The sequence below is a fragment of the Pipistrellus kuhlii genome, unplaced genomic scaffold (genome assembly GCF_014108245.1).
Source record: "Pipistrellus kuhlii isolate mPipKuh1 unplaced genomic scaffold, mPipKuh1.p scaffold_m20_p_5, whole genome shotgun sequence".
Classification (NCBI taxonomy): Eukaryota; Metazoa; Chordata; class Mammalia; order Chiroptera; family Vespertilionidae; genus Pipistrellus; species Pipistrellus kuhlii.
This window is the reverse complement of record NW_023425551.1, coordinates 30,166,315-30,189,003: the sequence shown is the minus strand read 5'-3', so window position 1 is coordinate 30,189,003 and position 22,689 is coordinate 30,166,315. Positions and strand designations below refer to the sequence as shown.

Genomic DNA, 22,689 nt, shown 5'->3' with positions numbered 1-22,689 from the left:
ACCAGGACATCATGGTTCAATTGCTGGGGTCAGGGCACATGCCCGGGCTGCGGGCTCCATCCCCAGTAGAGGACTTGCAGGAAGCAGCAATCAATGATTCTCTCTCATCATTGATGTGTCTATATCTCTCTCCCTCTTCCTTCCTCTCTGAAATCAATAAAAAAAAATTAAATATTTTTTTTTTAAAGAAAGATCAGCCGAAACCGATTTGGCTCAGTCGATAGAGCGTCGGCCTGCGAACTGAAAGGTCCCAGGTTCGATTCTGGTCAAGGGCATGTACCTTGGTTGCGGGCACATCCCCAGTAGGGGGTGTGCAGGAGCAGCTGGTCGATGTTTCTCTCTCATCGATGTTTCTAACTCTCTGTCCCTCTCTCTTCCTCTCTGTAAAAAATCAATGAACTTGGGGGGGGGGAGGGGAAGAGGGGAAGAGACACAAGTATTCAGTCCATTATAGCATCTTTGTGTGAAAAAAATCAGCAGCAATTTCTGAAAAAGTCTAAAAAAGCAGAAGGAATATGCTAAATACATTTTAATGCTTTCAGTCACTATTTTCATTTCTTTCCCCTGTATTCTCATTTATATCAAATGAACACACATTCCTGTTAGGTATGTGTGCTGCTTGGCCACGCTGGCTCTGCTGCCTGCGAGATAGAAGGCCTCTGTAAGGCTTTAAAATGCCCACCTGTAGGCAGCCAGGAAAAGATGACTTCCTAAGATTAGTGAGCACAGCGAACTTGGCTTAATTTTTTATTTAAATACAATTTAGATAGTGCCTTTGGGGTGATATTTTATATTGACTTTGCAGCCAAAAATATAAGAAATGAACCTATTTTAAGAAGTGAAGCCTATTTTTAGCATTTTCATTATTCATGGAAATTAAATTCATCCTTCCATGTCCAAATATAAACACGACTTATTAAGTGGTCTGGGAATTCTATGCCAGTGTACAGAAGTGATGCTAGGGACTCGCCACATGAACTACCTGCTGTGTCGAGCGTCCTGCCAGCTGCTGGGAGGGCAGGAGGAATGAACCCTAGGCGCCGTCACAAAGAACTTACACTCCGCTGGGGAGACGGACCCACCTTTCAGGTCACTTTCCCTGGAGTTAAGGGGTTTGTGCAGTCATCCACTTTCTCTTACCCACGTGGCTGCTTAGAAAGGCATCCGTGGTCAAAAAACAGCTTTCGGAGAGAAGCTCTACCCTGTGGATAGCACAGTTTTGAAAAAAACCCATCTGTGCCAAGCAGTTAGATATGTGCAATATCTATTTCAAATAGAAATGGAAATTTTGTGTCACTTAAAACATTCTTCAACTCACTCCACGATGCCTTTGACCCTGGGACTAACCTCAGAGGACTCATCGTGTAAACCATAAGGGGAAGCCAGGTACAACAGAGGGTTTTTTTTTGTGTGTGTGTGTGTGTGTGTGTGTTTTTAATATATTTTTATTTTTTACAGAGAGGGAAAGGGATAGAGAGAAACATCAATGAGAGAGAAGCACTGATCAGCTGCTTCCTACACACCCCTCACTGGGGATGTGCCTACAACCAAGATACATGCCCTTGACTGGAATCGAACCTGGGACCTTTCAGTCTGCAGGCCGACGCTCTATCCACTGAGCCAAACCCGCTTCAGCACAGAGCGTTCTTATAAAAGGACAGACTCCCAGCTCATCTCTCCCCACAAAATGCTGCCCATTGTTTTCTTCTAAAACACCAATTTTCATTTTCAAAAATAGGACGTTACCCCTGGAGATGCTTTAAAAGCTGTAATTTTGCTTCTGCGGTTTTGTGGGATCATAAACACCCTGAATACACTACCATGTGGCAACTCCCAGGGAGGCTGCCTCGCTGCAGGACAAGTGTGATCAGAAAAGATTCTAGGTGCACCGTTCAAATCTTAGCACTCACCCTTTCAACAAGAGTGTTTTATACTTAAAGAAGCCACACCACACACACAAAGTCAATTAAATTTTTATTACAACCAAGAATATAAAATAAATGCAATGTAATTTATTTTAGTTTAACAGTCATTTCGAGGAGGAGGCTTGGACAACTCAAAAGCGGGGGGCACTCGGCTCCGAAGCAGCAGCTTGTCCTACACCCCCGGGGCGGGCCTCGCTGGGCACAGCGCCCTGAGCGGCACCTCGCAGCCGAGTATGGAGAGCACACAGTCGTCTCCGGAACCATAAAGAGGGGTGCATGCAGGAAGTGACTGAAGTGAGACAAGGAGGAGCACACTTCACAAGTGGGAATTATGGGAAATACAAACTATGCAGTTTAAGAAAGCATGTACTATATAACATATATAAAAAGTACTTTAAATTGTTGTTAAAAAGGACATCTTCAGTCCAGATTTTGTGTAATACCTTTAGTGTCCTCACAGACAAATCTTTAAAAAAAATTTAAATAGTATTAATTTACTAAATATTTAGGAGATAACAGTGCATTAAGGACTTTTCATACAATACATACTTATCACGCCTTTGCAGTGACAGCATAGAAGAGTTAAGTATGGTCTTAGGTACAACACATTTTTAAAAAAAAATCCTAAAACAATGAACTTTGTTTTATATTTATGATATTCTTTAAGATTATGGGGACCTAAACTACTATGCTTTATATAAAACGTTACTTATACTTGAATCCTTCAAGCCTCCTTTACTCTGCCATTTCACTGCCTTCCTCCATTTCCTGCAAAGATATCAGCATAGATAGGTTGGGGTTTGCAATTTTCATAGATTTCTTCCTTCATTATATAGTTTCCGCTACATAAATTTATTCAAAGCAGACTAAGTGGCAAGTCTTACTTTCAACTATTTTTTCTTTCTTTAGTAGAGAAAACAGCAAAGAGGCATATAACTAACTGCTGCCTCACCGGGAATGAGGCAGTGAACACATATGTAAATGCTGTCCCTTTCCATTCTTAAAGGTAAATTGTTTATAAGAGCAAAAGAGTAGTGCAGAAGGCCAAAATTCTAAGTACTAAAGTTTTAAAACCACACAGATATAAAAATATACATGTCCTTGGTTTCTGTATGTTAGTTACTGCATCATCTGCTTCCCCACAAGGATTGCTTTAGCCTCTTAGTGTCCGCCCTGCCACCAGGCAGCCTTACCCTTGAGCTCAGCTGTCCTGAAATTCTGAAATACCTTTTTCCACACACACACACCTCACCAGAAAGCTACCTCATTGACTTGTAATATGGGGAGCAGAGCACCTTCATTTCGATTCCTTCCTTCGGGTGACCTCCCCTGGTTTAGGTGTTCCCGTATGTTGAGGAATCTCCCCCTGCATTCTCAGGGACATGACAGTAATACATTTTCAAAGAGGAATGCAGTCACTTGGGGTCTACAAAGGTAAATTTAAACCTCAAAGAGCTTCATAGTTCTCCTTTGAGGTCCCACAGTTTTAGGGACCATAAATTTGTTAAAGGCTTTGCGCCCCTTTACAGGGTAATGAAGATTACAAATCAAAATGATCTTAAAAGATACGGGCATCACCAACGCCGAGGCAGGGCCATAGGAGGAAAGGGCCAGGGCAATGACCAGAACGCCGGTCCTATGTGGAATGGGGAGATCTGGCTCGATTTTGGGAAACATCGTAAGGGGAACAACTGATGAGATCCCCTTACAGCCTCTCCATCAGCTCTGCCAGGAGAATTCACTACGTACCAGGAATGCTAGGTAGTCCTATGATCCTGTAGGTATACATCACAAGAACTGCATTTCTTTCTTTCTTTTTCTTTTTTTTAAAATATATTTTATTGATTTTTTACAGAGAGGAAGGGAGAGAGATAGAGAGCTAGAAACGTCGATGAGAGAGAAACATCGACCAGCTGCCTCTTGCACACCCCCTACCGGGGATGTGCCTGCAACCAAGGTACATGCCCTTGACCAGAATCTAACCTGGGACCTTTCAATCCGCAGACCTACGCTCTACCACTAAGCCAAACCGGTTTCTGCAAGAACTGCATTTCTAAGTTGTGCATAAAGTATGAAGGGGCATGTCATTTTGGTTCATGCACATACTTGGGTATGTCTTTCATTAAATGTAAGGTCCCCTTGAGGGCAGGACAGAGCTTCTATTTTCATTCTAATTTCCTACAACTACTTAATAGTGTTCTGCCTACCAAGAGCCACCCACTTATTGAAAGGCTGCTGTAAACATTTCAAATGTACATGAATGCCTGCTGTGATGCTGAACTGCTGGCTTTCTCGAAGGTAACTAGACATAGAAACCTCCCCATAACACTGATTATTGTGGAGCAGAATCTGGAACGGTGACTCTGTCCAAGTGGGTCTAGGAGTGGACAAAAGGACCTTCGCCTTCTAAGATGGTGTCACTTACAAGCCACCTCTCCCAGGAGAGCTCCCTTCCATGGAGTGGAGAATATGCTCCTGAAGTGCCAGCAAGTCTGTCTTATCCTTTGTATCTCCATCCAGCTCAGCACTGGGTGCAGGTGAGGGTGAGTGAGCATCTGATGACCTGTCACTCTGGACAATGAGGCTTCAGGGCACAGGACAGAACCTTATATATGCAGCTACATTAGGCAGAGGGCTATTAATTTTTCATTTTGAAAACGAAAGGGGTAAATCACCATGGAGACAATCAGAAATTCCTTCCAATGGAACATGCATGCAACTGTGTCAGTGTTGGTAAGCATCACTATATAATCTTTATTACTAATAAGCATTATTATGCTGAAATCAGTATGGTCCTTGCTGGCTGCAGGATCACAGCAATAGTGCAAAATATATACTGGCTTCTGTCTATAGTCTTATGTTACTTGTATATGGACCCAGAGTATATAACCAGGTAGATAAGTTCATAAAGAATAATTTTAAAAAATGCTTATAACTTGAATATACAACAATCAGCTATTTCTCCTAGCTAAGAAAATGTTTAAAACAAGGCTGGTGCTACAAGTAGCCTTCAGAGAACACAAAAGTCCTGTCCATTACATTACAAGGAGAGCTCTGCGTCTGCATTTCTTTGTGACTCTGGGGAGTGAGGGGTTCTTTTCACTGACTGAGAAAGAACTCGGCCTCCGATTCATAGATCATGGAAATGCAAATATGCACTTTATCTAGTTTAGTTGTATACTATCTATCTGCCCATAGTTTTTTAGGCACAATTATTAGTTTTCCCCTAGGGGCAAAAGAAAGTATTCAGTGCAATGAAGATTCTTGATAGAATTACGTTTCAGTAACAACAGCAACATTATGCATACATAATACATACTTTAAACATGAATAAAACCTAAATTTTTAACATGCCTTAAAAATAGTCACTCTATATTCTAATGCAAATACAAATGGAGAACACTGCTCTTTATTTTAAAAGCAGAATCATCGGCAGGCTTCTGTCGAGTACCCTTGATTATGTAAGAAAGTTACTCAAGATGGGCCACATGTGAAGAAAACAACAGCTCTTTAGAGAAGCCAACTTTATGTACAATACACACTAGGAGCTTTTCCTTCAAAGGAAAGTAATACATCCTCTGATCAGCACTGCTCCTTAAAGAATCCTAGTGCAGTTCTGTTCTCCAGCTCTCTGGTGCAGGTCACCAGAAGACTGCATTTCATCAAAGCTCTCAAAACCCTTTTAACACAGACTTAGCTACAGGAAGTTAAATTTATAATTCTTCAATACTGACTACTGCTCAGGATGATCCTAGGAACTAAGTTCCATGTAAATGATTACATAAAAAATATCACACACTTCAGTTATTCATTGCATGAAGCATACTAACTTCGAAGATGTAGGCTGTTTTTGGTTGTAGGCTCCCTCTGTCCCACCACTTGTCTTTTTATAAGACCTTCCCTGAAACTAGATAAATAAGAACATACGTAATAGTAAAGTACTTTGGGACAGTAACAATTTCTGTTTAAGACTTCCATGAGCAAAACAGTTATATTTTATGAAAACAACGTAGTGCTTTAAAAGGTACGTTTTTACCTGTGTTGCTAGGTTAGTTGATGAAGTATAAAACTATGTACACCACTGGAGTCCTGATTCTAGAACATTAAAATCCTATTAAAAGAGCTTTGAAAAGATAAATCATGGTGATTGCTACAGCATGAGAAAGGTGCACCAGGAAATCCTTCAAAAAAAATGCTGAAGGTTACAGAAGGTAAGTGCTGGGATTAGATCAGATGCCCGATCAGAGAAGTCACAATGGAGCACATGCAGGGAAAGGGTGCTGGGGAAACTTCACAAAAATCTTCTTTAAGTCAATCAAGAAGAGACATCAGTCCTTGCAAGATGCTCAGAAGACAGTCTTCCTCCCACATGGGTAAGTTTTACATGGCATCATAGTTTTTGCATTTTTTGTTCTCTTCAATGCGGACATCATATTGCTGGAGTCTGCTCTGGGCTGCGGGAGTCAGTACCGATGGGCCTGGTGAGATGGGTGGTACTGGGTGCTCTGCTGAGATGAGGAGGAGTAGCCTAGTGTGCTCTGGGACTGAGAGGATCCCTGAACACTGCTTTGGTAATTCAGGCGCGAACTGGAGTGCTAGAAGGAAAAGGAGAAGGGAGTTACTGATGAATGAAGAGATGGTCATCACAATGGGACGGAGCAGTGAGCCACGTTCATCAGAGGCTCCTGGGTCCGATCCAGCTTAGCTTGTTAATACATTTTGTTGATTGAAAATCATAGCCTGCCACCACTATAACCACATGTTTGGCTGGAATGCACACACTGGTGCACACACATACAAGGCAGTGGGAAACTTCCATTATCCACTGCTCTCTGTGCTGACTAACTCTGGTTAGTCATTCTTTGCATGAGATTTACAAACAAGAATAATTAATTTGGCACATTTGGCCAAAGTTATCCATAATATCTACCGATGCTTGTTAATTTTCTCATTGTAAATAACAAAGCTGTGATTAAGAAATCATTTGTAGAGGAAAAGTTTTCAGAGGCAGAGCCAGAGTGGGGGCAGGAGCAGCACCTCCAGGACAAATCAAGGCAAAGCTGGGCAGGGCATGGCAGCAATGAGTGGGCTTTATGACCTCAGGTCTACTTAGAATAAAAACATGTTCATATATGAAAATGCCCTCAGGAGGAGGCAGGCACCAATGTATTTCAATTCAATGTTTTTATTACTGTAAATGAAACATTCACCTTCATAGGGCATATATGAAAAAATATGTGAAAGGAAAACTGGTCTATAGAATTAAAACATGGTGCCTGGTGAAACGGAAGAATAGCTGGGACCAATGTCTTTGGCTATGCTCAGAAGGCCAGTTCTTCCTCCAAGAAAAGTGGGAAAGAATATACATAATAAAGCTATGATTTGTGGTTAAAATGCAAATGACTTTGAGGTGGCACTAGGGTTAAGAAAGGACAAATCAACAAGGTCCCTGCCTCAGGTGCGTAGGCTGCCAAACTGGACTTGCAACATCTGGCCCAGGACAGCAGGGCAGTAAGATAGGCTTGGTTAAACACAACTGACCCGATCCTTCCTAAGTTACACAATTCCCATTAGTGTGTTAGTGTAAGAAGCCTTCCAAAATTCCACATTCTAACTATGTTTTAATTTTGAAAGTTTTTTATGAAAAAATGTTCTTTCCACTCACAAGCCCTGTAATTGTCAGGCTGGCGAAGACCACTTTCACTTGAGCAGACTGGACATACACACTGGATTTTCCAAACCAGATAAAGAACAAACACAGTGATGATGGTAGAGTTGCAAAGAGATGCAAAGGGACTCCCTCTCCTTGTGCTAATCTATCCAACTAACTAGCTGAGATATCTACACATGTTATAAATATGCTGTTTTATTTTTAAGTAAATAGCACAAGATGGACAAGAAAAAAGATTTTGAAGAGCTCTTCAGTTTGAAAGGAATAAAAACAGTAATTAGGATCCTGACCAGGTAGCTCAGTTGGTTGGAGCATCATCTCAATACACAAAGGTTGCGGAGTTTGATCCCCAGTTAGGGCACGCACAAGAATCAACCAATGAATATATAATAAATAAGTGGAATAACAAATTGATGTTTATCTGTCTCTCACTCTTTTTTCCCTCTAAAATTAATAAACAAATTAAAACAATTTTTAAAGTAATCTGTCCACAATGGACTATAATCACGTTATTATAACATATAGGCAAAAAGGGGCCACATGCTAACCTGACTAACTCAGGCCTGTGAGGTGGCCTTGCAAACTCAAGACCTAAAGTAGCCACAAAGGGTGGTCTGAAATTAAAACTTAAAATTAAAAGCAGTCTATGGTGGATAATTTTGTCTTAGCCCATTATCTTCCCTGACAAAGATCAACTTTTATCTTAACTGAGCCTATTGTCTTTTTGCATCTATGATAACATACCTTTGGAATGTCAACTTCCCCCTCCATCCACACCCCTCAGAGCACAACCAAAGTGCCAGGATGAAGACCACAAATTCCCTCATTGTTACTGGTAATTGTTGATTGATAACTATCCTGTACAAAGAAGCATGCGTCTGTCATTTTACTTTTTACTCAATCCCAGAAGTTTCCCCGTTTTGCTATCTCTAACCTTTAATCTATCACCATACCCTCCTTTGATGGTAATTTACAAAACTCGATGAAAAACCGTCATTCTCCCAGCAATTGTTGACACAGTTCGCCTCAAATAAACCTCTTTTTTTTTTCTTTTTTTTCTTTTTTTTTACAGATTTGAATGTTTCTTACCTTAACAAATACAATCAGGGACACAAAGATAAGCCAGTATATAGTAAAGACTTATTGCTCACATAAGAATAAACCAATACTGGGGGGGGGGGGGGGGGGAAGGAATCTGAATTTATAATAAAATTCAAAGAGGCTCATAACCTGCTGCTTTTAGAGGATCAAAAGGTAACCTTGACTAGTTTAACTGGAACCAAATGGCAGTGCTGTGCTGTCCCCTCTGGTTGCAGGGAATCTGCCAGCAGCTGTGCAAAAAAATACATTCATTTTTTAAGATGTTCAAAATGGAAAGCCTGTTTAGGCAGCTATTTATTATATTTTTCCTGTTAATGTTTTTCTTGATTCCAGTTCCTTACCAGTGAGTTTATGGCCCCCTTGCCTGTGGTTTTGTTTTCTATTGTCTCTAACATCACTGCTCCCCCTCCACCAGTTTCTCAAGGGACAACCATGGTTCTAACCTTTTTTCTTTCTACCTTTCACTTAAGGTTTTCTTCTCATTTTTAGACCTTTTCTTAGCTTGTTGCTACACTGAAAACAAGGTGGCTTTTTTTTTTTCCCTCAAGATCCCTGCAGTTTTCACAAGTATTTTTACCTATCTTCTCAAATACCAAACCTTAATTTTTCTTTAATTTCAAGAATTTGTATTACAACTTAGTTTTCTTTTTTAATCAAAGTACTTTTAGCAGAAAGTATTTTCTAGTCTCCAACTTATTTCTAGTGAGATTTAATGGTTATTTCTGAGAAATTTCAATTTTAATTCTCTTTTATGTTTATGTGGCTATTTACTATTTCCTTCCAATGACAGCAAATCTTTCTGGTATATAGCTATTTTGTCCAAAATATGCTACCACTCTTCTCTCTTTTCAATTGCTTATCTAGGTATCTTTTTTTTTTTTTTAATATATTTTATTGATTTTTGTACAGAGAAGAAGGGAGAGAGATAGTTAGAAACATCGATGAGAGAGAGAGTCATCGGTCAGCTGCCTCTTGCACACCCCCCACCGGGGATATGCCCGCAACCAAGATACATGCCCTTGACCGGAATCGAACCCGGGACCCTTCAGTCCCCAAGCCGACGCTCTATCCATCGAGCCAAACCTGTTTCGGCTATGTAGGTATCTTTTTCTGGTCCAAAGCTGAAAGGCAGCTGTTTAAGCAAAAGAAGAAATTTTCTTTGAAGAGGAAGGGGCCTGCCTCAGCTTTTCTCCTTGGGGTGTCAGGATAAATAAGTCAAGAGAGAAATATCTCACAATTACATGAAATATAAAAAAGATATTCATTTTCATATAATGCCCAAGAAACAGGATTTACAGTTTGTACAAACTTTAAGTTAAGTGCTACTTAGTTCTAACAGCATTGATTTAATAAAATGTATCAACATTAAAAGTACAAAATCCAGGGGAGTACCTGATACTCTGAGGGCATGACAGGCCCGCCTGAGTTTGCGCCTGAAGGCCCCAGCCGTGGCTTCTTGCTGGGAGGCACCTGGTTGAGGCCCGAGTCCTGACTGTGCTGCAGCCCTGCTGCGGTGCCCCCGGCCCCGGCCCCGGCCCCTCCTGCAGTCCCATTGGTCTGGCTGCTGCTCTGCTGCTGAGGGGGCGCCTGCGGAGGTGCTGCTGTCTGTGCTGGAGGGACCGTGGGCTGCTGATGTTGGTTCTGTTGCTGTTGCTGATTCTTGGGAAGGAAAAAAGCAGGCTTGGTATGGAACTAAATTAACAGGAAATGTCTTTCAATACCTGATGTATTGAAACCTGCAGGGAGACCCATGTGGGACACCAAAGTGGCTGGAATGGCTGGAAAATGGAGCAGCCAAGGACTCCAGCATCCCCAAAGGTCAAAGTGCTGCGCCCAGAATGGGAATCATTCTCTGGGGCCCATTCAATTGCATAATAATCCTCCAACCAGACACAGACATCCCACTGAAGACCACAGGCACACAGGAAATAGTTCTGTCCTCATTAAAACAGCTCAAATAGTCTTTCGAGAGTAATTTTCTATACAGGGTGTGGGAAGGACCTTATATCTCTAAGTGTATCAAGAATAGAAGATGCTTTGAAAAGTAGCCTGCACAAGGTGATGGTAATAATGCTGAACAAACAAAAAGCAAGAATGAAGAGTAGGGAATAAAATCCTATATAACAAAAGCCTAATATGCAAACTGTCTTCTTACCTAGACACCCTCCCCCTGGTCAGCCCGCCCCCGATCAGCCTCCACATCCCTTATTCGTGCACTGAGCCTCTAGTAGGCTAGAAAACAAATCAGAAGACCATCTATCTATAAACTTATTACATTTCAAATTTCAAAGCATAGCTACATACAGATTTAATTAAACAAAAGGTGGTTAAATACATAGGGATTATCCTATATAATAAAGATGTAATATGCAAATGGTCATTATGCTGTGAAGCGTAACAACCGACTGCACAACAACCAGATCACGGATCAGTAGGAGGATGGGGCAGCGAGCTACAAGTGGGTGGTGGAGAGCTACAGGAGAGGGCAGGACAGCAAGCTATGGGGGGGGGGGGGGGGGGCAGGGAGAAGAGGGAGTCACAGGAGGGCAGGGCAGCAGGCGGAGAGCTACTGGAAGGTGGCTGAGTTACTGGGAGCTACTGGTGCACGGATTCAAGTGCAGGGCTACTGCCCCGTTTCCCCGAAAATAAGACAGTGTCTTATATTAATTTTTGCTCCCAAAGATGTGCTAGGTCTTATTTTCAGGGGATGTCTTATTTTCGGGGAAACACGGTAATTACATTATACTTCCCTATGTTCTCTTTTTGCCTCCTTACTCTCTGGAAGTGAAAATGTACTGTGCAGTTCATACCTTATCACCTTTCTCTTCAGGTTCATCTTCATTTAGGAATTCTCGTTTGGGGTATGGAATCTGGCAGCCAGCAAACACACTGAGAATCATTACAAAGAAAGAAATGTCATGACCGAAAATCTACAATATCACTGACCTTGTTAATTTAAAATTCCATTTTTTTTCCTCAATGTATTTCCTATTCTTCATCTGTGATTGGTGCTTGCTAGATGTCTCCCATCACAACTTAATTTAATCATTAAAAAACAATTTGTTGTCTTAATTTTACATGTTGCCATGCTCATTAACAAATCTTAGCTGTTGTTAGGGAGTTGACATATATGACAGAATTTCTCCACACAAACTTCATCGGCACTAATAATAACTGAATTTGTATTTGCTTCAACAAAGAAAATAACTTTTCTTCCAAGAAAAGCCGCACCTCTAACAAACCTAAGCACACTGATATACATAGGTATAAGAGAGGAGAGAGACACACTGACTTTTAACTTCTCAGTTCCCCACTGGTTCCATTTAAACTGTTCTGACTGACCTTCTATACAAGTCCCATTTGCCCCATTTGTTTTTATCTGTAAAACTGATTAATCATCATTCCTAAAATACTTCTTTTCATTCACACCTCTCCACAGCTTTGCCTCCTTCAAAATACAAGATCTTTCTCGTAAGTACTTTTTCTCCAAAGTAGCATTAATGAAGAAAGTAAAATACTTCAAAACAAATGCTCTCTTGCTTTCCGCCACTACCTGATACAGTCACCTGGAGCTAAGGACACAGAAAAGGTAGGGTACATACTCCAGTGTTGGCAAGGGGTCCTCCTGAAAATAGGGGTCCTGCAGAGCTTGTTCTGAGGTGATTCTCTTAGTTGGATCCATAGTGAGGAGTTTCTGAAGCTAGGGTAACACAGAAGAAATTGATAACACATGAAAAAGTTGTTTACAAGTCAGTTTTGACTTTTATATTAATGTCTAACAGGATTAATTCAAACACTATTTTGTACAGCTCACTGCATGATTAGCACACTATACACATTTATGTGGAACTGGCAAAAAATCATTAAAGCAGTTTTAGAATTTAATTCATTTTCTGCTGATAAAATTATTGGGGGGAAAATAAGGCTGAAAGTTATGAATAACATCTCAAAATAAAAATATTTAATTTGACCCAGCACCCACTTATTTCTTTTCCTTCCAAAGAGAAGGAACAGCTGGAACAATTCCATGGGAAATGGAATGAGGTGAGAGCTGCAGTAGGTTCTGACTTCCCAGTCTGGGGGGAATGCACCTACCAAGAGGAACACTTTGCTGTCAGGCTTGACCTTGTGTTTTTCCATGTACTTTATGAGGCTACTGTTGGCGTATCTGTAAAGACATAACAATCAGACATCGTTGGGAACATTTACACCATCCATAGAATGGAAAGCTCAAAGACTGGATTCTCCTGTAAGGTATATGTTTGTTCTGATTAAAAAGGAACACACACCAAACATTGGTAAGTATGTGAAGAAATAGGAATTGTTATACACCACATGCAAGAGTTTATATTTTTACAATCACTTTGGAAAATAATTATGCATTAACCATTAGAGTTGAAAATGTGAATATCTTATGACCCAGCAATTCTTTCCCTAGGTACATAATCTAGTCTAAGAGAGATTTTTAAATATATATATATTTTTATTGATCTCAGAGAGGAAGGAAGAGGGAGAGATAGAAACAACCATGATGAGCCCAAACCGGTTTGGCTCAGTGGTAGAGTGTTGGTCTGCGGAATGAAAGGTCCCAGGTTCGATTCCGGTCAAGGGCATGTACGTTGGCTGCGAGCACATCCTCGGTAGGGGATGTGCAGGAGGCGGCTGGTCGATGTTTCTCTCTCATCGATGTTTCTGGCTCTCTATCTCTCTCCCTTCCTCTCTGCAAAAAATCAATAAAATATATCTTTAAAAAAAAAGAAAAAAAAGGAAAAAAAGAAACAACCATGATGAGAGAGAATAATGGGCCGGCTGCCTCCTGCAAGTCCCTAACTAGGATAGAGCCCACAACCCATGCGTGTGCCCTTGACCGGAATTGAACCTGGGACCCTTGAATCTGTAGGCAGACGCTCTATCCACTGAGCCAAACCAGCTAGGGCTAAGAGAGATTTTTGCACATGCATAACAGGATACGTAGACAAGAAAATTTCTTGGCAGCATTTTGGTAATAGAATAAGCTGTAAATAACCCAAATGTGTATCTGCTAAAGAATGGGTAATTGTTATATATTAACCTAATAGAATGCTAACAATAGTAAAAATGAATAGAGGTTGAATGAGAAAAAACATAGTGCAGAAAGTATGATACTATTTATATAAAAAGTTCAAAGATACATTAAATTGAACAATAATTTATTTGTAGTAAACCTATAATAAAAAATGAGGAATAAATACAAAATCAGAACAGGGTTTACCCTTTGGGAGGGACAGGAACAGGAAGAGGGGGTACATAGAGTACTTCTGTAATCTTATTAATGTTCTATTTCTTTGGCTGAGGTAGAAGGGTATTCATTTATTATTCTAAATAAGCTATACATATCACATACATTCGTTCCTATATATTAAATATTTCAAATTTAAATCAGTAAAAAATAGAAAATACATGTTCATGGCAGAAAATTTAGAGAATATAGTAGAGTATAAAGAAGAAAATTAAAATCACTCATAATCAAGCCATTCAGTGATAAAGAACCACTGTCAAGATTTTGATAATTTCCTGACATTATACACACACACACACACACACACACACACACACACACACAATTATACAAACAGTGAGAGATTTTTGTTTTGTTTTTATAAAACTGGGATCATACTGCATAAATTGCCCTAATTTTTTTCACTTAATATTGTTTTATAAGTATTTTTCCTTGTCAAATGTTCTTTAAACTTATTATGTGTAGTGGGTGCATATCTCCTACTGTTACTAATATGTTTCACACTAGTTATTATTCACCTGGTACACATTGTAGGGGATAGTACTGCAAGCAGGTGAAAATCAGAGACAACTACCGGACCCTGACTAACTGTTACAAGTGTATGATCTTGGGCAGTTAGCACTATGAAAGGCTTAAATTCCTCATTTCAAAGTAAGGATTATAATTATACCTACATTACAGAGTTGTTATAATGATCATATGAGAAAATGTAGGTAAAGGATATAGGACATGCCAGGCACATAGTAAGTACTGAGTTAGCTTCTCCAATTGCTTCCACAGAATGAATTCTTGGAATTACTTGGTCAACGCATATGTACATTTCAAAGCCCTTTTTATGTGCTCTAGGACCCTGCTACACAAACCTGGCTTCCAGATCTGCAGCTTGGGCACCTGAGAGCCTATATTAGAAATACAGATTCTGCCTGGCTGGCATGGCTCAGGGGTTGGGTGTTGACCTACGAACTAGGAGGTCATAGTTCAATTCCCATTCAGGGCATTTGCCCGTTTTGCCAATCAATGATTTTCTTTCATCATTGATGTTTCAATCTCTCTCTTCCTCTCCCTGCCTCTCTGAAATCAATAGAAATACGTGTGTGTGTTTTTAATTCACAATGTCTAGGCTATAGAACACAAAGTGAAGAGTGGTTTATGAGATGAATTTGGTGATGTAGAAGCCAACCTTTTGTTAGCTACATTAAGGAATTGAAAACAATGGTGACTGAAGAGCACTAGAAGACCGACATGATCAAATCTGCTTTTGGCAATGATTGCAGTGTAGACAGTGAGCTGGAATGAAGACTGGAGGTAGCAAAACCACTTAGTAGGCCATTTCAAGATTCTGGGTGAGACAGTGGTGGTCTGCAGTTTAATAGTGGCAGGGTGAATGGAGAGAAATACAATGATTCAAAGGAAATTTAGAATAAAGAACTGACTAGATTTACTGTTTGGACACTGGGAAGCAAAATGGAAGAGAGTGAGATCAGGGATATCTCCATGCTTTAGCTTCAATAATTAGGTGAGTTGTGTACATTGAGTAGTATCATAAGATACATAAATAGGAAGGAAATAAAGCAGAGGAGAGGTTTAGGAGGATAAATGATGAATTCAATTTGGGACATTTAACTGAAGTTTTTGTGGACACTGAAATTGAGATTCCATAAGACAATTAGATAAATGGGTCTGAAACTTAGAAATCTGAGTAGGATATATTAATTGGGAATTATCACCATAATTGACAGTAAAATGTGGCCATTGGGATCATGAAGACTTCCTGGAGAGGGTGAAGAGAGAAAACCTTGAGCGATATCAAGGCTATCTGTAAGAGATGCCATTTGAATGAAAAGAGAGGAGGCTAATGCTCCCCTCGACAAGAATGAAAGAGGCTCCTGAGTCTGTCAATGGCATCTAACCATAGAGTTTGTGTGTGTGTTTTTAGAGTTAACAATATCACCATGAAGTATAGCAATTAATTACATAACTATAGAGCAGAATGTCTGAGTCCAGAATGTAGAGGCAAAGGACCTACCAAGGACTGTGTAACAGAGGGGCCAAAAAGGATTAGTGCCATTCTCTACTTGTATTTATGATGTCTGCTTTTGTTCCTATAAGCCTGAAATTTTTCCATTAAGTTGCCCAAAAGGGGGCTTCCTTCCCCTTTTCCTCTGAGCATATACACTTAAAATAAAACCCTTTTATGTACCTTTCCTCTCCTCTTGTTTCTACTCAACATAAATGCCTTGCCAATTACTCAGATCCCTGCTGCCATGTGTTCTTCCTCTGTCATCTTGGCAGCTAGCCCAGCATTTCAGGCACCAGTCATTACTCAGAGAAAGATAAAAATCATAGTTGTGGCCCTGAACTGAGCCCTTTATCCTGCTAAGATGGAGGAGACATTTAAACTATCTACTGCCCCTTAAGTTCTTAGGAGTTTTTAAATACTGCAGCATAAGCCTGCCATATATGTGAACATCTGTAATATCTACTTAAAATCATAAGCATAATGAATATATTTAAAAATCTAGGTTTCTAGTTTAAATAATCTATGTCTGTTTTTTTAAAGATTAAATATTCCCAATGAAATGACTATTTATATTTAATATGGAGTTACTTACGTTGTTCTTCTAAAGTCTTTTTGAAGTGTGGGGTATTCTGGCATCTTTCTAATATCTTCCCAGTCTTTATCTTACAAAAAAAATATTGAATGTTGTTAAAGGAAATACGTTAATTTGATAAAATAATCTCATAGTTATTTTAGCTTAATCTCAAAGTTATTTTATAACTTTAAAAGTATGCTTTTAAAAAGAATTTTGAAATAGGACTCAAATATTCTGAAAAGAAAATAAATTACCTGCAGGAAACCCCATGACACTAAATATCCGATCGAGTTGATCATGATGAAAGGGATTACTTGTTTTTATATCTTCCTGACGACAGTGAAAAATTGGCTCTGAAGTCAACAATTCAGCAAATATGCAACCTATTGCCCATATATCTATAAAGAAAGAAAAGCAAGTTTTTGTACACATTTATTATATTTCTTTGGTTGTAATTCCTGGGTATAATCACAGCTTACACATAAAAATACTTTTCAGTACAGCAATATACAAAATACAATAAGTGTATTAAGAAAACATATACATGATACATGAACAGATGATTACCACACAATACATTGAAAGCCAAATAAAAAAACATTTACCTATACATTTCCTAATGAAGATAAGCTTAGGAAACTCAATTTAGTAAGCAATGAATTTACTTTATATATAGGCAAAAGTCTTCCTAACCACTATTCAATTAATAATCGACTACTCAAATATGATAGCCTAAAACAATATCACCATGAAGTATAGCAATTAATTACATAACTATAGAGCAGAATGTCTGAGTCCAACAGTAATACCACATGAAATTATTTGGAAAAACTCAACTTTTGGCTGAAAGACTACCAACTTCAGTTTTTCAAGAAATTGTAAGGTTCAGAAGCTGATAAACACAGAAGTAGACAGACACCAGTAAAGAAAGGTTTTATCTAAACACACTCAGTCAGGGGTGGGAATGTCCAGCCCAAGGGCTCTATAAAGCCCACAAATTCTATCTGGCATGTACAAGGCATTAAGGGTGAGTTAATTACATGTCTAACCAAATATAGCAGGCTAATTTATAAGCAGATAACCAAATGGCCCTTGGTAGAAAACAGGTTCCCCACCTCTGACTTAAGATGTTTCCTCATAAGATGGCAGCACAGATAAACACCTAAACTGCAGCCTCGCACAACAATTTCAAAATACAACTAAAAGACAAAACGGACATCATCCAGAACCACAGGAAAGCTGACTGACTGGAAATTCTGCAACTAGAAGGAAAGAGAAAACCACAAGGAAAATCAGAGGAGCTGTAAAACCCTGAGGTACGGAGACACGGGCACACGTGCGAGCATGCAGAGAAGACGGAGCCAGAGAAGGTGGGGCGGCTGAATGCTTGGCCTGTGTTCTCTAGCAGGAAAGCAATAAAAGCTCAGGACTGCACTGAACCCTTGTTGCTACTGCACTGAACCCCAGTTCCGGGCAAGACCCTGGGGACCCAGGCTCATACAGAAAGAATCTGGGCTGTAAGGCGGGAACTCAGGGGAGTGGCAAAAGGCAGAACTCCAGAGGCATGCAGGTGAATGTGTGCAGAAGACATACTGTTGACTGTGCTGCTGGATTGCCCTAGTGGCAATAAAAGCTCCAGACTGTGCCGAGACTGGTTTGGCTCAATGGATAGAGCGTCGGCTTGGGGACCGAAAGGTCCTGGGTTCGATTCCGGTCAGGGGCATGTACGTTGGTTGCGGGCATATCCCCAGTAGGGGGTGTGCAAGAGGCAGCTGATTGATGACTCTCTCTCATCGATGTTTCTAGCTCTCTATCTCTCTCCCTTCCTCTCTGTACAAAATCAATAAAATGTATTTAAAAAAAAAAAAAAAAAAAAAAAAAAAAAAAAAAAAAAAAGCTCCAGACTGTACTGAACCCCAGTTCTGGGCAAGAATCTGGGAATCCAGATTCATTTTGGGAGAGACTAGCCTGTCTGGCAGTGGGTGAAACTCGAGGTCGCCTTTCTCTCAGAGAGGTACACTGAGACCCAGGAACCTCATAGGGTGGGGCTGAAGGAAGGCAAGGCTGTAGGCTCCACCCTGAAACTCCGACCCATACAAGCTGAGCACAGAGGCTTTTGCAATTTTGCAAGTCTAGTCAAATAAGGCTGTCTCCCGGCATAAACACAATTGATCCTCACAGCCAGTTGGCCTGGAGGTCAACTCCTCCCACTAATACCAACAACAATCAAGACTTAACCTACAACATGGCTGTACACTAAGGTGACCAGACGTCCCACTTTTGGCAGGACAGTCCCGATTTTTAACAATTTGTCCTGCTTCCCGAGGCATTTTTAAAAAAGTCCCGATTTTTGGAAAGAATGCACGACAAGCTAGGGAATGGCGGGAGAACAGGAAGGGAATATACAGTTTTCGGCAACCATGTGGATATTTAGCCAGGATATGAGTTTTATATTATTTTTGTTAATTTTATAATGTTAAACTTTAATAATAACAAATAATAGTTGAGAACTGATTATCGAGAACTGCTTATCAAAGTTCGCATTGTTGATCAGTTGTTAGAATTCGATCACCATTGTTTGGACTTAATGAACAATGGCATTTTTTGGAATTGGCAACGACGAAAACATTTTGTAACTGTCTCTCAGACGATACACATTGTACTGCCTGCTAGTAAGCTAGTTAAACAAGTAATGTCATTACAAATCAGCTATTCAGATAATTTAGGTAAGTTATTTATTTATTTCATAAATACATCAATTTTCTTGAATTTAGCAGACAGTACTCGTATTATTTGTATTTTATAGTGGCGGCAAAAAGTCTAGCGCCGTCCTTAAAAGTGACAGTTACGACTGTACATAATTTTTATTTATTTATTATATTTGTAAATTGTACTTATGTTGAAATTTTTTTTAAAAAAAATATTACAATACTATTTTTGCGTTCTATGAAAATTTTTGTTGCTCCATATAGACCAAATTTTTAATCAAGAACCTCCCCCCGCCTCCCCAGTCAATGGTGTCCCACTTTACCAGTATTAAAACCTGGTCACCTTACTGTACACACAGTCCACGAAGAGGTGCACCGAGAGTGTCCACCTCAGGTAACTGGGGAGGCCGAGCCACTGGCCCATATAGGACACAAAGCTACCCTACCAACTCAGGGAAACAGTGAAAATGCGGAGACAAAAAAACAGATCACAAACAAAAGAAATGGAGGAAAACAAACAACTAGAGATAGAGTTCAAAACCATGGTTATAAGGTTTTTCAAGAATTACCTAGAAAAGGCCAATAAATTTAACAAGACCCTTGAAGATATGAGAGAGACCCTCGAGGATATGGAAAAGGACCAATTAGAAATTAAACATACACTGAATGAAATAAAAAATATTATACAGATACCCAACAGGGGGTGGGAGTGTCCCTCAGCCCAGCCTGCACCTTCTCCAATCTGGGACCCCTCAGACATCCTTCACAATCCAGGACTGCTGGTTCCTAACCACTCGTTTGCCTGCCTGTCTGCCTGATAGCCCCCTAACCGCTCCCCTGCAGGCTTGATTGATGCCTAACTGCTCCCTGCTGGCATAATCATCCTCAACTTCCCTCCCCTGCCTGCCCAATTGCCTCCAACTGCCTTCCCCTGTGGGGCTGAGGGGATGGGGGACTCCGGCTGGATGAAGCAGGGCTGAGGGGACTGGGCACTGCCATCTTGTGGCTGTTGGGGCCACCATCTTGTGAGGGCATTGCAGTCAATTAACATATTCCCTCTTTATTAGATAGGATTTTTGTTTCCCTTTTTATGAGGAGTAGGTTAATTATCAGTCTAACCTTCCAAATGTAAGAACTTGCTTTGTAGTTCTTTGGGTGTCACCAAGTTTTTCATAAGCTTAACAGAAAGGATTGTGCTTATTTGTCTGTAAAAGGAAAATCTAAAGAAATATACTCCCTCCCTACCCTCTCTTTTTACCTCTTTTAAAGAAATCTCTAGATTTGAGGAAGATTCCTCTTCTTAACTCCCTTAGTTTGCAGCTGGATCCTCTGAGAACAATATAGCGACCAGGTAGCAAAATCTCTGATGCTTCTGTTCTGAAGCCGACTTGAAATCCTACAGAGAGTTATGTTTGTAACAGATTTTTCTATTCAGTTGTTTCTTTTTTTACCTTGAGAGATGGCAAGATGCTGAGCATAGCTAACATACCAAGAGTCTGTCTATTTTCTACCTTAATGGAGAAACTGCCATTCTGATAACTGTAATGGCAAGAGAAAAAGATGAGTCCTAGTTTCTTGTTTCAGAAAGGCTAACTTTTCCCCAGATAGAAGGGGGCTCCTCCAACACTGCACTACTCCTGTGTTTCTGCTTGAGAAGAAACAATTTCTAAACCTCTTTCCAGTTCTTCTGATTGATAGTAGGTGAGTGCAAAATAAAATTTATGTTATTATTTCCATAGCAACTCAATGGACCAGATACCTCTATTTGCTGAAAGAAAATGCTTTCTTCTTTAAAGAATCATTTTCTCCTATACAGTTAAAAATCCAAATCCAATTGATTGCAAAATCTAGGAGTACAAAAGATAACAGGGCTTTCACAAAGAGATAGAAGTTGTTTTTACAAAGCAGTTTCATTATTATACCATTTGATATTTAGGATAATTCAATGCCAAGTAATTAAATCATTTTAGACTAACTTACCAATGGCTTTTGTATAATGCCTTGCACCAAGCAAAAGTTCTGGAGCCCGATACCAAAAAGTCACAACTACTGGATCCAAATCTGCTAGCGGCTTTAGAGGAGAATTGAATAATCTGGCAAAACCCATGTCAGCTAAAAAATAAAATAAATTAACATGAAACTCAGTCTGGCATGCTACTGAAAGCATACAAAGTTGATGACAATAATTAGTGCCCTTATAAAGCAAGCCCTTTCCTCCATTTTCAACCTTCTGAGGGAGATATTATTTATTGTTCCCATTTTACTGATGAAGAAACTGAGGCTTAAAGATATTCTGACTTGCCCAAGGTCATAGAACTACCAAGTACGGAGTCAGAATGAGAATTTAGGTCTGATTTCAGATTCCTGTCTTTCAGAGATAGCTACAATAATATTCTTAGATTTTTTTTTAATTGAAAGAACAAAAAACAAGTTGAAAGATAATCTAAGTTTCAATGATGTTTACTGTAAAGTAAACATCTAAAAATGAACTAAATCTTAGGTCAGTGTGTGCTAGAATCAGTTCTTTTAGTCTCATGAGAGCTGTCTGGTACATATCTAGTCTCAACTCTGAGTTCAGTGGCATCATGTTGGTGGCTTGAAATTGGCTGTGGTGAGAATACTTACATCTTAGAATACAGCAAATGCTACAAATTGGGGCTTTCCCCCCTAGGCCACATCGCATACATGTTTCCAAGGACATGTAGAGAATGTATGAGATAATTTGTTGTAATTCAGCATTAACAAAGACCTGTATCAAAGCTAACTGGTTTGATTATTAGAGGAGTACAAAAGCAGTGGAAAGAATACTTATTACTAAAGAAGGTCCTGGGGACCATCTAATTTTCTTAAGATTTCATACACAACAAATACCTTACATCTACAAAACACTTTAGAGTTTTACAAGCTGTTTTTAGATACATCATATATCCCTTCATTTAATCCTTATAAGAACACTGGTTTAATAAGTGTTTTGGTCCCTAATTTTAAGAAAGAGAGTCTAGGGGCTGAAGCAGTTAAATGACTTACCCATGGTTATAGGGATACTAAGTAAAGATGTCAGTACTCAAACAAAAACCATATTATAATCTAGCAGCTACATTCTTAACCACTGAGCTGATATCTAATTATAATATTATAATAATAACTGCATGTCACAAAGGCAAAAGTCACAAAAATTATAAACCCCTATACTTTGAAATAAATAATATACACAGTATAACTTTACTATAATGGGCCCCAATTAACTATAAAATGCACAATTAGTACATAAAATTTCTACAGTACAGAGAATCATTTAATTTAAAACTAATGCTATGATATAATATACATTAAAACTTTAATTTAAAGTAATATTATTTCTTGAGAGTTTGAATAATTTATAAGACTTCCTGGAAATGTTTTGAAGAATCCA

At 39.5% G+C, this 22,689-nt stretch overlaps 1 protein-coding gene and 1 pseudogene across 5 annotated transcripts in view; one reads left to right on the top strand and one right to left on the bottom strand.

The window, feature by feature from the left end:
- Positions 1–4,841: 4,841 nt before the first annotated feature.
- The window catches only part of CDK19 (cyclin dependent kinase 19), an 88,645-nt gene continuing 70,797 nt past the window's right edge, over positions 4,842–22,689 (bottom strand). For 4 of the 5 annotated variants that reach the window (XM_045573362.1, XM_036414580.2, XM_036414582.2 and 1 more), the window contains 8 exons: positions 21,258–21,389; positions 16,824–16,967; positions 16,588–16,657; positions 12,793–12,865; positions 12,300–12,397; positions 11,508–11,586; positions 10,090–10,356; positions 4,842–6,520 (listed from right to left, as the gene is read on the bottom strand). In XM_045573362.1, the coding sequence (XP_045429318.1) occupies positions 6,389–6,520; positions 10,090–10,356; positions 11,508–11,586; positions 12,300–12,397; positions 12,793–12,865; positions 16,588–16,657; positions 16,824–16,967; positions 21,258–21,389 (995 nt within the window). In that variant the 3' untranslated portion in view covers positions 4,842–6,388. The remainder of the gene's footprint in view (positions 6,521–10,089; positions 10,357–11,507; positions 11,587–12,299; positions 12,398–12,792; positions 12,866–16,587; positions 16,658–16,823; positions 16,968–21,257; positions 21,390–22,689) is intronic. The other variant, XM_045573363.1, reaches the window with a different exon arrangement.
- On the top strand, positions 15,805–15,909 carry LOC118706258 (annotated as a pseudogene).